The sequence below is a fragment of the Perognathus longimembris genome, chromosome 8, assembly GCF_023159225.1.
Source record: "Perognathus longimembris pacificus isolate PPM17 chromosome 8, ASM2315922v1, whole genome shotgun sequence".
In the NCBI taxonomy this organism is placed as follows: Eukaryota; Metazoa; Chordata; class Mammalia; order Rodentia; family Heteromyidae; genus Perognathus; species Perognathus longimembris.
In genome coordinates, this window is record NC_063168.1 from 34,696,787 (window position 1) to 34,713,314 (window position 16,528).

The 16,528-nt window shown below is 38.8% G+C and overlaps 1 protein-coding gene across 2 annotated transcripts in view; it reads right to left on the reverse strand.

Annotated features, from left to right (window-relative positions):
- Window positions 1–13,685, reverse strand: part of Papolg (poly(A) polymerase gamma) — a 36,891-nt gene extending 23,206 nt beyond the window's left edge. For both annotated transcript variants that reach the window (XM_048352871.1, XM_048352870.1), the window contains exons 1-6: window positions 13,453–13,685; window positions 9,051–9,212; window positions 6,603–6,669; window positions 3,508–3,589; window positions 3,169–3,278; window positions 2,007–2,060 (exon numbers count right to left, since the gene is read on the reverse strand). In XM_048352871.1, the coding sequence (XP_048208828.1) occupies window positions 2,007–2,060; window positions 3,169–3,278; window positions 3,508–3,589; window positions 6,603–6,669; window positions 9,051–9,212; window positions 13,453–13,469 (492 nt within the window). In that variant the 5' untranslated portion in view covers window positions 13,470–13,685. The remainder of the gene's footprint in view (window positions 1–2,006; window positions 2,061–3,168; window positions 3,279–3,507; window positions 3,590–6,602; window positions 6,670–9,050; window positions 9,213–13,452) is intronic.
- Between the last annotated feature and the right edge of the window lie 2,843 nt (window positions 13,686–16,528).

Consider the following 16,528-nt stretch of genomic DNA (forward strand, 5'->3'; position numbering starts at 1 on the left):
GGATTTTTTTGGTTCTGCTTTACTTTGCCTTAAAGGCATGATCACTAGAACAAAAAGATACAATGAGACAACAGCATAAGTTATTAAGGCTTCATAAGACAAGAAGTAATAACAGACCCAGTAGATGTAAGAAAGAAGATTTAAAAAATATTTTACTCAGGAAATAAGAACAAGCAGCTATGAATAAACACATAAAAAGAGACACTTGAAAAAGAATTCTTCAAAAATTAAAAATGACAGTAGAAATGAAAAAAAAACAATGACATAAGACCAAAGAGCATCACAACACTATAGAGATAATGATTAATAAGTGGGGAGAAATTTAAAATTAAGCAAACAAAAAGATTGTTTTCTAGATACCCAACACACAAATGTTGTATTTCCAGAAATTAAAAAAAGAGAAAGAAAACAAAGGCAGGAAATCCAATAGAACTCAATCATAAGTTCCAACAACTGAGGGACAAACTGAAAGAGGACTCTGTTTCTAACACACTCGTTGACTGATACAACATATTTAATATTATCATGAATTTTATAACTATGAAGACAAAAATATTGAATAAGCCCTCAAAGACAAAGTTTTCCATAAAGAATGAGGAATCAAAACAGCATCACTTTCTCAATGTAACACAGAAACTAAACACCAAGGAAAGGCCTTAAAATTCTAAGAAAAATAATTCTTACCTACAACACCTTTTTTAGCCAAATTATCAATTTTGTGTAAGAACAACTAAGACTTTTGTAAACATTCCAGATTTTAAAAGGGAAAGGAAAGAAGAGAGAAAAGAGCCAGTTTTCAGGGACTCAGTGGATGAGTTCTACAAAATTTTTAAATTTTAATTAAGAATAAATTAAGAAAAAAGAAAATTCTAGAGAAGGAAAAAACTTCTAAGATGATACATGAAGATGCTAAAATGACAAGTATACGCCATGATCAGCTTAGACTAAAACATAGATTAGGTAAGGTTTTTCTTTCAAGATGATAATAAAAGAATCTAACTATGAATCTAAATGTATAAAAACCAAACAAATATGCCAGGCACCAATGGCTCACACTTGTTATCCTAACTGCTCAGAAAGTTGAGATCTGAGAAATAGGTTCACAGGCAGACTAGGTAGCAAGCTCTGAGACTCATCCCCAGTTCAGCAGAGTGCAGCCATGGGTCTAGTGGCAGAGCACTATCCTTGAGTGAAAAAACTAAGGGATAGAGCCCAGTATCTGAGTTCAAGCTCCAATACTGGCACACATGCACACACACACACACACACACACACACACACACACACACACACACACACACACACCCCAAAGTTGCAAAAAAAACCAAAAAAACTAAGTTCCAAGGAAATATAATGTCACATAGTAAAAAATGGTAATCCATTATATTTAAGTGTTCAGCTTTGATACTATTTATAAGATCATAATAATGTAAATATGGAATATCACTCCAATAAAAATTATAATTACTTCAGGAGATTACGAGAATGAGAAAGATAAACAAAAATCATGAGGCAAGGACAAGGCTGGTTCATTTCTCATGGTAAAAAGTCTACAGAAAAAAGAGGGTGAGAGGCTATTTACAGATTATTACTTAATTCATTAAACTATGTGCCTAGCCCTGGGCAAGGTGGTACAAGCCTATAAATCCAGCATTCAGGAGGCTGAGGCAAGAGAACTGAGTTTAAGGCCATCATGGGCCACATACAAAGACTCTCAACAACAACACCAACAAGAAGAAAAGACTATTTTAAATCTAGTTTAAGGGTTGGGAATGTGACTTAGTGGTAGAGTGCTTGCCTACCATGCATGAAGCCCTGGGTTCGATTCCTTAGCACCATATAAACAGAAAAAGCCAGAAATGGCACTGTGGCTCAAGAGGTAGAGTGCTAGCCTTGAGCAAAAAGAAGCCAGGGACAGTGCTCAGGCTCTGAGTCCAAGCCCCAGGACTGGCAAAAAAAGAAAAAAAAAATCTAGTTTAGAACTTACAGATCAGAAAAACACTTACTTCAATACCATCAAATTCAAATTTTATAACAGGCACAAAAGCATCTTCAACAGCCTATAAAGAGGAAAACAATTATAACACAGGTTATTTATCTAAATGCCAACAATGTGAATATCCTTGTTCCAATTTGTATTTTAACTCAATAAAAAAGTGAAAATGTTGACGTTTTTGGTTAAGGCATTTAATTTTGTACTTAGTCAAAATATACAAACTATCTATGACAGTAATTATTACCTTACCATTCTAAAATATTTTGTCAGAAACTGGAAGGCAGAACTGCTATCATTTGGGTACTTAAAAATGATTACAATTAACACAAGTATTAAAAATTAAAGACAACAGAGCTAACAACTAATCTATCAAAAAAATGAATGGTGCTGAAGTTTTATCTGCTGAATGAAGGGATATATGTGTGTGCATGTGTGTGTGTTTACGTACATATGTAAGGTAGATAGTAACTAAACTATACATATATAGTACTCACAAATTGATATGTAGTAGCCATTTAGATTATAGTGAAAAGTATATTACCTCATCCTAAAAAAAAAAAACCTTAAAGAAATTATCACTATACCTCCATTTACAGATAGATAAGGAAACGAAGTCTCAGAGAGACAGATAACAAGGATTAAAACTAAAAGTATAGATTTTAGATACAAATTCAGATATAAGTAATTACAAAGCTCATGTTCAAATCTATGGACTTGACTCAGAGCTTGGACATTGTCCCTCAGCTTTTTGGCTGGTGCTCTACCACTTGAGTCAATCTGTCAGTCACTTTTTGTGTTGGTTAATTTTGAGATCGAATCTCGTTTTATACCCTGGGTAGATGGTGCGCTTCCTATATGTGCTTCCCTTTGTTGCTAGATGAGTATCTCTGTGACCATCCATCGTACTTCCCAGTAGCTTGGGATGACAAGCACATACTACCGATGCTCAATGACTGGTTGGAATGAAGTCTTAAGAACTTTTATGCCTAGGCTGGCTGAACCTTGATGCTTTCTCTGATCTCTGCCTCCCTAGTAGCTAGGATGATAGGCATGCTTGAGCTAAGGCAGCTGGATGATACAACTTTTTAAAAGGTATTTCAATAATCTCAGGCCTTAGCTTTTACACTTATTTGTTACAAAGTTCAAAATATTAAGTGCTGGAGGATACTTACTCTTAGATTTCTAATACCATCTTGATGTTTCAGTTTTTCAAAAAAAGACTGAAAAAAATCAGATCTTTCCACATGTCTTGGGGCTACACAAAGTGCATCAATGTCAGCTCCTACAAATCAAAGTATCTCTCATTAAAATATTATGTATTATATTTTCATCAAAGTTCTCTTTAAGCACATACAGAATGAAATATGAAAGATAAGTATAACAGAATGTTAACAATTTTTAGTTCTTAACAGAAAGATAATGGGATTCCTCCTCCCGCCCTGTTAATTTTCTAGGAACAACATGAGTTCATTGAAAGTTATAATTACTAAACTTAATAGAAAAGCAGTTACCTTTGGTGTGTACTCCCAGTCTATAGGATCCAAATGTGAAAATTTTACCACCCACAGTGGCTACAACAGAAGGTGGAAGATTCTAAAATAAAGTTAGGCAAAAGTCAATTATTCAAGTTATTTGCATAAAAGGCACCTAAATGCTTACTGCATGTTGTTATACAAACAATTTATAGTGCATTTGTCAATCTTTTCTTTTTTTCACTTGTCAATCTTGATGAGATTTATAAGAGTACTTTAAGACTCTTTTACTTGCAACTTGAAATAAAGAGGTTGTTTCTACAGAGAACAAAAGAAATTCATGTTCACTACACATGCCCACATTTCTATCTTAAGAAAACATTTTTTTTAAATCACTTGGTCCAGCTTTGTTTTATTCTATTTTTTGTTTTATTACCCTGAAGTGTAACTCTTTAACTACTAAACCAGTGAGCTTTCAACTTAGTTTCTAACACAAAATTCTTGTTACTGAATTACTGTATTATATAGCTACTCTCCAAAACTTGCCAGTTCATCTTCAATCCGACATGACAAAAGTGTATACTTTATTAAATCAAACCCATAAAAGGACTACACTTACCAGGGTTCATTAAAAAACAAACAAACAACAGCGCATATTTCTTAGATTATATAGGTAAGAATTTGGGGGCTTGCTACTGAAAAATTTCCTTTCTGAAGCTCAAACCACCAATTTATTTCATAATCCAATTTCCTTCCCATTGCATTTTCTGTACATCTGCTTCAAACATTTGCTCATTCTCATTGTAATATCCATTTTCCAAAAGTCACTTTAAGTTCTAGCTCTTCCATCAAACCACCTGATTATTTTCAGTCTGTAGCTCTTGTCCTCCTCTACCGTTATAATCTTTAAATTCTTTTATGCTGGCCATCACCGCTCTCCAATGCCAGAGCCACCTCTTGTTCGCCGAGCTCCAGCCGAAGAAGGGGGGTGAGTAAGGCCTCTCTATACCATGGCTCGTACCAAGCAGACTGCCTAATCCACCGGTGTGGTAAAGCACCCAGGAAACAACTGGTAACAAAAGCTGCTCTCAAGAGTGCACCCTCCACTGGAGGGGTGAAGAAACCCCATCGTTACAGGCCTGGTACTGTGGCGCTTCGTGAAATTAGACACTACCAGAAGTCCACTGAACTTCTGATTCGCAAGCTCCCTTTCCAGCGTCTGGTGCGAGAAATTGCTCAGGACTTCAAAACAGATCTGCGCTTCCAGAGCGCAGCTATTGGTGCTTTGCAGGAGGCAAATGAGGCCCATCTGGTTGGCCTTTTTGAAGATACCAATCTGTGTGCTATCCATGTCAAACGTGTAACAATTATGCCAAAAGATATCCAGCTAGCACGCCACATACGTGGAGAACGTGCTTAAGAATCCATTTAAGATGGGAAGCATTTCATTCTCAAAGTTTCCCCCCTCCCCCTTTTCTTATCAGTAGTTCTGAATGTTAGATTTTTTTTTCCCCCATGGGGTCAAAAGGTACCTAAATATATGATTGCCAGTGGAAAAATAGAGGACAGAAATCAGGTTATTGGCAGTTTTTTCCATTTTCATTTGTGTGTGAATTTTTAATATAACTGCGGGGATATAAAGCATTAATGCAAGTCAAAATGTTTCAAGGAACAAGTCTCAGCAGTTCAACTTTATAACAATTATAAATAAACCTGTTAAATTTTTCTGGAAAAACTTCTTTTATGCTACATTTATCTACATTTTAAACTATGTTGCAGGTCTTCAGCCATATTTAAATTCCTTAAAGGTAAGAAAGAAATCTATCTCCTATTGTTCTCTATTTCCCTATAATACCTGACAAAAACTTCTGCAGAATATCTGATGATTAATGTGAATTAACTATTTGTACAGTAAGGTACCATGCTACTTCTGTCAATGAATATTGTTTCAGAAGTATCAAATTTTATAGGTACAAAGGAGTCAGAAAATTTACTGATGATTAACATAAACACAAAGAATAAAGAATCTGGGCCTTAAAAAATTTCTTGGCTTTCCTTCTATTTTGAAAGGTATGATCTTTGCATGATTTATTTTAAAGTAATATGCTGAATCACAGGCTACAATATTTTTGGTTTGATATAGTAGTTAACAAAAACGAGTTTCACCATGTCTGAGAGAATTGAGAGTGGTAAGGGCTATTAGGCACTGGAGGGCATTCAAGCTTCTTTCTGTGTGCACAAAAGCAGACTAATGTTGCCATATCTGATACTTCACAAGAAGTGTGAAATCTGGCTTTTCAAGTAAAATATCCTAGTACTTAACATTTTAGCCTACTACATATGGGACAAAGAAGACATTTACATGGATTTGCAGCTACAATTGGCTATGCCTAGGGTAAATCTGCATCTATTTAGAAATTAAATTGCTTAAAACAGTTCATTCCCAAATTTATCATGATGAGAACTGAGGAGTTGTTTGTACTGGTTCAATGTGGGATCTAGTCCTTTATTATAAAACCACCTGACAGTTATGAAATTATAGCTCAAAATAAATAATTTACATGAAGTACAGAGGCTGACACTACCTATCAAAATCACAATCAAGCTGGGTGTTAGTGGCTCATGCTTTTAATCCTAGCTACTTAGGAGGCTGAGTCTGAAGATTAGAGTTCAAAGCCATCCCAGCCAGGAACGTGCATGAGACTCTTATCTCCAACAAACTACTCAGAAAAAGCCAAAGTGGCACAAGTGGAAAAGTGTTAACCTTGAGCAAAAGAAATTCAGGGACAGAACTCAGGCCCTGAGTTCAAGCCCCAGGACCAACACACACACACGCGTGTACACACACAACCAACCAATCAAAGGATTGAACCTATACACTTCATTTGGTAACCAACCTGTGCACACTATTATTTTGCAAAAAAGGTAAGTGCATCAAGAAAATGAAAAACACACTTTTGCAAACATGCGTAAAAGCATGCCACCAAAGAAGTGAATACGAACACAGATATATATGCATATATTGATCAACATAAATCCAGACTTGAATTTTAATGTACTTCAGATCATCTTCCATTCTTGTAACTTATTGTTACAATGAAGGAAACAAAGAATTTCATGTAGTTCAGTCTTACCTTACTCTCACTGACATCAGAAATCCATTCTTTTACTAAGTTATTCAATTTACCAAGAACAACAAGCCTATAATAAAAAAAAAACACTTCAGATTTAAACCTAAAGAAATCAAACAATAAACATGCAGAAGGCAGTACCTTTGTGTTGATGCTAGGATAAAAGCAAAGTATATATGTGCTAATGGTATCACGTCTGTTGATACATAGCACATCTTTGGCATCCAAGATGATAGTACCATGATCTTAAAGCTATTTTTCACAATTTAAGAAACTTAATACAATAACTTACAACAAAGTTACTTTCAATGGGACTGTAAATGCCAAGTCAATTGTCAATTTCTCTGGCTTACCACACAACTTTATCAGTTCAGTGTGGTGTTAGAGGCTAGCATTTTCTCGACAGTCAGAGGTCTTTGGATAATTAAGATGGGTAAATTAAAATGGGTAAATTATTGGTTAATTTTAATTAAATATTATTTAACTAGTCTCAAAGTTTGTATTATTACAACCAATTGCAATTTGTTATATAAATAACCACATTAAAAACCAAAAACAAGGGCTGGGAATGTAGTTTAGTGGTAAAGTGCTTGCCTAGCATGCATGAAGCCCTGGGTTTGATTCCTCAGTACCACATATACAGAAAATGCCGAAAGTGGCACTGTAGCTTAAGTAGTAGAGTGCTAGCCTTGAGCAAAAAGAGCTCAAGGACAGTGCCGAGGCCCTGAGTTCAAGCCCCATGAATAACAACAACAAAACCAACAACAACAAAAAAACAAAACTGAAAACAACAAAACCCAGCTGGGTGCTGGTGGCTCATGTCTGTAATCAGAGCTATTCAGAAGACTGAGATCTAAGGATCACAGTTCAAAACCAACTGGGGCAGGAAAGTCCACTGAGACTTCTATCTCCAATTAACCACTAAAAAGCCCAAAGTAGAGCTTAGGCTAAAATGGTAGAGCACCAGCCTTGAACAAAAAAAAAAGCTCAGGAACAGTGCTCAGGTCCTGAGTTCAAGCCCAGGACCCAGACAGAAAAACAAAAGAGTAGGGTTTAGGTAGCTCAAAAATATCATGCAAAACTGAACTTCTAATCTTTCTAAAGTTAGTTCTCTTCCATCTTTCCCAGAAGATGGAATTCCATCTTTCCAAAGTGATGAGATTAAATGCTTAATATCACCCTCCCTAATTTTTTTTTTTTACATTTCTAGTGAGAAATAGCCCTACCTTTTAAACATATCTACATCATACCTCCTAAACAACCCAACCTTTAAAACTTATCTGGAATTTACTACTACTTATCATCTTCACTGCCTTTCTCCAGGTTCCATACCTATAATTTCTTCCTTGGGACATAATACTGTCCTTTCTTACAGACTATTCCCAAAACAATAGCCAGAGTTAGATCATGTCACTCTTCTACTCAAACCCCTAATAACTACTTACTGCCAAAACTTCTGTGATGCCTTACAAAGTCCCAAGAGCCCTTGTCCCCTAAGCTCCTTCAGCCCTCACTAAGAAAGTCCAAATTTCCCACTTGCTCTACTTCAGACACCCAAGATACTTTCCCATATACTTGAGCATACCAATTACATTCTCCCTCAGGCTTACTGAAGAGAATATTCTTTCTTCAAATATCCATATGACTCCATCCCTCACCTTCAAAATTTCCCTTAAATGTCACTTGTGTGTGTGTGTTTCAGTACAAGGGTTTGAATTCAGAGCCTCATGTTTGCTAGGCAGGTCCTCTACTTAGTGCTAAGCCATGCCTCCAGCCATTTTTGTACAAGTAAGCATCTGGATTGAGACATTTATTTTAGAATTCCATTGTTGTCAGGACGGCAGGCATACAGCACCATGCCTTCCATTGAGATGAAGTCTGGTAGACTTTTCTGCCTGGGCTGGCCTGGAACCTCTGCCTCCCCCTAACTTAGGATGACAGACATATAACATCTTTGCCCAACTGTAGGTTGAGGTCTTGTGAACTTTTCTGTCCAGGCCAAACTGTGATTCTCCCATTCGCAGTCTCCCAAGTCCCAAGGATTATAATCCTAACTAGTGTGAGCCACAGGTGTCCAGTGAATGCTTTCCTTTTCCTTATTTTGACTGAGGGCCAGGTGCTGTTCCTGAGCTTTTATGCTTAAGGCTAGCACTATACCACTTGAGCCACAGCTCCACTTCCAGCTTTTTGCTGGTTAATTAGAAGCAAGAATCTCACAGACTTTTTTTCTGCCTGGACTAGCTTCAAACTGCTATCCTTGATCTCAGCCTTTTGAATAGCTAGGATTGCAGGTGTAAGTCACTGGTACCCAACTAAATGTTATTTTCCCAATGAGTCTTTCTTTGAAGAACTCTTTTCATCACTGCTGTATTCCTAGGCAGGGACACAGTGGGCACACTATATATATGTGTTGAATTAATGTTCAATAGTTTACAGTTTTCAATGACATACCTGTGGTTCAATTCTTCCTCATCTTCAAACACTCCAAATGGTTTCATAGCATCAATTAATTTCTGTGTGTAAATATGGTCGATTTCTTTAGGACATGCCAAACTAATTGGAGAAGTTATTCCATAATGCTTTTGTTGATGCTGGCTGTCCAGCACAGTGTTTCTGTTCAAGAAAAAGAGGACAGCAAAAAAAAAAAAAAATTAAATATGTCAAACTGATGTATTGCTCTCTCAATCTATTTACATTAACTGAACTACCTTTACTGAGTTCTAACAGTCAAGACAGGTACTAAAAAAGAAAACTGATTATTCTGTATTTATGTATATGAAGGGCTATTCATCTTGCTTCTAGTTTTCATGTTTAGGATGTCTTCTCAAACCCAAAGCAGCGTATGTTGGCAATAGTATAACTGTATCAATACTACTCATTCAAAAGCACCAATACTACTCAGTTCAAATACACAGAGCCTGAACGGGATTTGTGACAGGGGTAACCCCACTATACCCTATAGACTAAAGTCAAGTACCATCAGATTTAAAAATCTTTGTAAAGCACTTAAAAACTTGAACAAAGTTTGTGTAAAAATAATGTTATTTTTCCCTCCCTCTGAGGAAAGGAACAAAATACACATCAAAAATCTCTTATGACGGGCTGGGGATATGGCCTAGTGGCAAGAGTGCTTGCCTCTTATACACGAGGCCCTGGGTTCAATTCCCCAGCACCACATATACAGAAAATGGCCAGAAGTGGCGCTGTGGCTCAAGTGGCAGGGTGCTAGCCTTGAGTAAAAAGAAGCCAGGGACAATGCTCAGGCCCTGAGTCCAAGGCCCAGGACTGGCCAAAAAAAAAAAAAAATAAAAAAAAATAATCTCTTATGATATAATCTGGCTTTTAAAAAGTAAACACAACTAGATATGTCTTTGGGAAACCTGTATTATCATCCCTTGCTTGAGTAGAGTACATACTACTAATTTCTTTCTTTCTTTCGTTCCCTCCCTCCCTCCCTCCCTCCCTCCCTTCCTTCCTTCCTTTCTCCTTTCTTTTTTGCTGGTTCTGGGGCTTGGGCTCTGTCTCTGAGCTTTTGTGCTCAAGGCTGGTACTCTACCACTTAAGCCACAGCTCCATGCCCAGCTTTTTTGCGTGTGTGTGTGTGTGTGTGTGTGTGTGTGTGTGTGTGTTTAATTGGAGATAAGAATCTCAGGGACCTTCCTGCCCAGGCTGGCTTTGAACCATGATCCTTAGATCTCGGCCTCCTGAGTAGCTAGGATTACAGGTGTGAGCCACTGGCACCTAGCCAGTCTTTATATTCTGTGGTTCTAGTTAATTCTCTTCATTTTAAACCTATAATCATACAATTTTTTAAATGAATAATTACCTAAGTTTACTTTAAATGGCTATGTTTTACAGGATACAAGTGACCTGCCATGGGCCCTAGCTATGTACAACAGAATTTCTGAGACTTGGGATTTATATAGATAGTCATTTCAAAGTAAATTTTAGGAACAAGATCTGGTAAAATTTTACTTTGATGTGCAAGTGAAGTTAAAACAAGAATACAAACTAACCTATACCACATAACCTAATAAGGCTTATATGAAATGTCATTAATACCAGTAGTATTAATAGTACTAAGATGTTAAAATGTAATTTTTTAGCTTGAACAAATAGGCTTGTTTAAAAAAAATGCACAGGGGATGAAGACAGGAAGTTTAACAGGCCAGGTATGGTGGTTATGCCCATAATCCCAGCTACTTCGGAGTCTGATGAAAGAGAATCTAGAAGGTTGAGGGCAGCCTAGGTTACATAGTGAGATCCTATCTCATTTGAAAACAAGTTAACTGGAGGACTAACTTCTAAAAATTCTACACTACAGCAGAATAATTGTAACTGTCAAAAATTGTGTACTTCAAAATAGTGAAGATGCTGAGTGTTTCCAACAAATGTCTGAGATGATGGGATTTTTAACTTGTCAAAAGCACTGGCTTGGAGCTGAAGGTAATGTTCAGTAGCATAGAGTTGGCCTAGCATTTTGGATTCTTAGTACCAAAAAAATCTAAATCTCATACTAGCTTCTTGTCATTACTAAGTTCACAAACTAAGACATGCTTTTTAATTAATCATTAGGTAAGGATAGAGACCTCAAAGAAAAGATAAAATAATCTGTGTCTTCTAAAATGATTCAAAGAAACAAAAGAAGAATATCAAGAGTAGTTATTTTCTCTCCAAAACTTATTCTGCTGTGGAACAAACAAAACTTCAATTAGTCATTTTGGCTTGTATTTCTTCTTAAAAATTTGGCTTTATACTCCTGTGTTTTTTTGCCAGCCCTGGGGCTTGAACTCAGGGCCTGAGCACTGTCCCTGGCTTCTTTTTGCTCAAGGCTAGCACTCTGCCACTTGAGTCACAATGCCACTCCGGGCTTTTTCTATATAAGTGGTGCTGAGGAATCGAATGCAGGGCTTCATGAATAAGAGGCGAGTACATTACCACTACGCCATATTCCCAGCCCCAGGCTTCATATTCCTAAGAGAGAGTTATGGAAGTGTTTTGGTATTATGTTTGTTCATCCATATGAGATATATAAATGAGTCAGATTGATTATATAAAATAATTTAATTTATTACATAAAATCTCAAAAAAAACAACAACCTCTCAGGTAAATTCTCAAATGCTAGCTATGCTACAGGTAAGAACCAGAGGTTCAAAGACAGAGAAAAAGCCCTATTTAGAATTCCACAACCTCTTCCCACTATTCTGTTCTCCCCTCCACCGATTTCAGCTCTGACACACCTTGTCTCATGTTTTCTCTGTATGCTCAAAAAGTTGGCTATCTATAGGTCCCTACTTGTCCTTAAATTCCAAACCTAGGGTTCTGAATATCCTCATCTACATACATGGGGTGAAGGAGTAAACAACATATCCTCCCTTCCCTTTAACTCATCAATTTCACTAATAGAGAAAGTCTATTGAGAAGACCTGTAAAAGAATGTTCACTGACAAGTCCTAAAATTAAACATTTTGAAGTAACCTGATAGGCACTGTAAAATTACTAGAGTGTATGCCTACGATGGGATACAATATTAGTTACTATGAATTAATTAGATTGAAAACATTTCCATAGACATAGCTCAGAGATGCCATGTTGCAGGTTACAATGCAGGCTGCAGAAGGACCTAATGGCTTGCTTGTAATCCTAGCTTTTCAAGAGGCTGAGAACTGAGGATCATGGTTGGAACCTTAGCCCCCCTGGCAGGAAAGTCCATTAAAACTCATAACCAATTTACCACCAAAAAGCTGAAAGTGGTACTGTGGCTCAAGTGGCATAGTAGCTTTGAATGAAAATGCTTAGGGACAGTGCCCAGGCCCTGAGTTCAAGTCCCAATACTGGGGTGCAAGTGCATGCACGCAGGGACACACACACGTTGTGGAATGATACGTTATAACTACTTACATAAAGTTTAAAAACAAGCACATAGACGACAGTTATCTGGACAAGGGCATGTATTATAAGAGCCTATAAAAAACACACAGCAACAATACATATCAAAGTCAGGGGTGTGGAGACCTCTGAAAGGGGCCATGAATGAGACCACAGAAGAGAGATGTATTTGGAATGCCTGTTTTCAGTAAAGGAATATACACAGAGACAGTCACACACCACGTTATTTTGGGGCAGAAATGGGTGGTGGCTACACAAATGGCAGTATCTGTCATCCTCTGCATTTTTCTGTAGGTTTAAATGATTTCTTAATAAACCGGAACATTAAGACTTAGCTGTAACAAATTCTCAGCGAGCACCGAAACTGTTCCTGACTTATCAAAGTGTGAGCAGGAGGTAGACAGAACTGCAGATATTGGGGGTAGGCAGGTGAGAGGGGGCTGAGGTGCACAAGACCTTGGGCTTTATCACCGAGCAGCCCACGAGTCGTGGGCTGGACAGGGTCGTTCCCTCTCGGAAGACCGGACCACAGCAGGGTTGGGCGGGCATGGAGGAGGGGAGGGATGGTGTCTGCGCCAATGCAGGCAGACAGGAGCCGACCAGCTCAGTCGACGTCGTGGGAACCAGGAGTGACCGACAGTCCCCGTCCCCCCCCCCCCCAGCCCCTTCCGACACGGGCGCCCCTCTCCCTCCCCGTCCTGGTTGCCGGACACCCTTGGAGGCAAAAGGCAGCCTAAGGCAGCATGAGGCCGCCAGGACTCCCGAATCCCCCAGATCCCGATAGGGGCGGCCAGGTGAGGCGCCGGCTGCAGGGGAGGCGCCCTTGCAGAACGGTCCGGAGATGGACGGAGACCGGCGCGTGGGGCAGGGAACCGGCACGCGTCCCACTGCCCCCGCCCCGCCCGCCCACCTCAGCCCACCTCTCCCCACCTCCCCGCCAACCGCCGCCCCCCCGCCACTTACGCAGACATTTCTTTCATCGCTTCCTGCGTCTCCCGGTCTTTCCGCGGTGGAGTCCGAATCCTCGTCCTTCCGTTGTCCCTCTGTCCGCTTTCCTCCGGTCGCTCCGAGCTCGCTCCGCTCCCTCACTTCCGCGCTCACTACTGCTGAGGCACCCAACCGAGCAGTGAAAACACCACAAAACAAGCTCTATTTATGACAATACAGTGCGGCCGACGCCAATATGGCGGCCGCCTCCCAGCCTGCCTCTCGTCTCTCGCGGCCCCGCCCCCGTCAGCCTGAGCCCGCCCTCGGCCGCGCCTTTTCAGCCTCGGGCGGGGCCACGGCGGCCGAGCGCTCGCCTCACGCTCGCTGCGCGCGCCTCACCGCGCCGCTCCTCTGACGCGATCGCCTATCAGTCACGGTAAAACACTTGGAAGGTAGTTTGCAAACGTATTTTTCACTGAAAGAAAGCATATATATATACACACATATCTGTATATATATATAAATGAATAGGTATATGAATGTTTATTTTAAAACCACAGCCTTACCTGATTTTAACACTATTTTAAAACTCTTCCCACTTTCCCACACTCAATGCTAATCAATCCACTTCTTGAGGAGATTTTTGTCGACAGGTCAAACTCCAGGAAAGTGAGACTTTGGCACAAGTTATTCTAAGGAACTTTAACTCCCTCCCCTATTCACAACCTTCTGACAGTTAGCTTGAGGAGGATTGAGAATAATCGCTACCAGTTTACAACAAGAGAAATCGAAGACGGAATAAAAACAAAACAAAACACTTTCAACTAGTAGAAATCCTGTTCTATTCGAGGAAGTAAACGAGGGAAAACGACCAACTTAAATATGTCAGAGGTCAGAAGAATTGTCAGATACTAAATCTTTCCCATAAAGCTGCTTATTCTTGAAATGTGAGTCAGAGGCACAATAAATGCAGATTGCTTACTGAATTATTCATTTATTCATTCACAAGTATGTATCTGAAACCTGGTAGGTGCCAGGAACTGTGTTAGGCTTCAGGGATTTACTGGTGCATAAACCAGATGTACTTTTTGTCCTCATCAAGTTCGTAGCTTAGTAGAGCAAATAATCAGATATAAGTGATACTCTTCTGTTGTAGAACTTTGTGTTGGGCGCTGGAGAAACTTAATTCCTGCCCTGAAGAGTCCACTGTCTGGTAGAAGAGAAGTTATACACAAATCATTAAAATCAGTATGATAGGTGATATGGATGAGATCAATATGACAAGTGAGGTGTATAGAGAAAGCCACCTCATCTGGGTATGGGGCAATCATGGCTTCCTAGAAAAGAGGGTGCTGCTGAAATTAAAAGATTTGGGAATAGAGACCAGATGAGAAGGCAAAACCTATTCCAGGAGGCATAGCACGGAGCTTCAGTACTAAGGGAGACTTAAATTTGAGATCTAGTTTTGCTGTTTACTGTGATCTCAAGAGCCTAAAAATAAACTCCCCCTCCCCAACAAACTGGAGTTTAATCTCAAAGCTTCACCTTTGCTAGAAAGGCAATCTATCATTTGTGCTATACCTTCAGCTAAAGAACCTAAAAAATTGTTTTTATATTAACCTTAAGAAAACTTTTTCTTTGGATGTTGTTGCCCTGCTGAAATGGAAAGACACAGATGGTTTTGCCTTTTATCCATTTAGTGTCTTATCCTTGTACAGCAGCTGACATGAAGACAAAACCAGTGGTAAGGGTCGTAAACCCAGGAGATCCAGTTGAAGCTGGGGTCCTTGAGGACATCATTGCCAGCCTTGGACTACTTGCTCCTTACTTAGTTAAATCTCACTGTTATCTGCAACCAACCACAACCCTAATGAATACTCATGTTTATCATCTTATTAATTTATTGCCATAAAGGTTATAGCTTCAGCATATATTCATAATATTAAGCAATGTCTGCTGAATATGAAACAACTTTGCAATAGTGAAAGAAAATATTTATCTGCAAAACTAAGAGAATTATAAGAGAAGTAAGGAAAGTATGGATAGGCCATATGAATCTGAGTTCAAGACATGTAAAAATTAGTGCTTTATTTTCAAAAGTTTCAGTTTTATTCTAATTTCCACATTCTTCTGAGATAGAAACAGGTAATCTTAATTTTCTGCCCACTCTTCCCTCATTCTTGGGATGGTGCCTAAGGACTTTCAGAGATAGGACAGATTGTACATTTCTGATTCGCAGCCACCTTCCTACCTTCTTTGTATCTATGTCTAGAGGGTCTCAGCTGCAGTTGAGTCAGCCTGGGACTTAGGTAAAGGGCATGTGATTACCTCAGATAACCATAGTCCTACAGTTTCTGTTTTATTTTAATATTTTGCAGTGCTAGGGCCAGCCTGAGCTGTATAGACTTTATTTAAAAAAGCAGTGCAAGTGACTGAGGAAAAACTATTTCACAAATTATTCTTTTAATATATGAAATCTATTAAGCTGCTTACTTGTCTGTAGGACAGGGGCCCTATCAGTATTGTGTTAGTTCATTCTCAGAATTTAGCAATGAGCACTCAATAAATGTTTGTTGAATAGGTTTATTTCAACTTATTTTTTTCTAATTTTTTTCCTTCCCCCCCTTTATTGTCAAAGTCAAGTACAGAGGGGTTACATTTCATATGTAAGGCAATGAGTACATTTCTTATCTAAATTGTTACCTCCTCCCTCATTTTTCCCATCCCCCTCCCCCTTTTCCTCTCCCCTTATGAGTTGTACAGTTGGTTTACACCAAATGGTTTTGTAAGTATTGCTTTTGGAATTGTTTGTCTTTTTATCCGTTGTCTCTCGGTTTTGGTATTCCCTTCCCTAGTTCTAATACACATATATACAGTATCCAGGGTACTAAGATGAGATACAGTGATTAAAGGAATCTACAGGAAGGGAATACGAGAAAAAAAAAAGGGTACTGTTTCACATGGCATGTTGAAAATAATTACAACAATAATATAACACTTGTTTCCATAACGTGGAGTTCATTTCACTTAGCATCATCTAATGTGTTCATAAGGGCATTGCTATTGGGCTACTGTGATCTACTTTTTGCCCCAATTTGTCAGCTATCTCCAT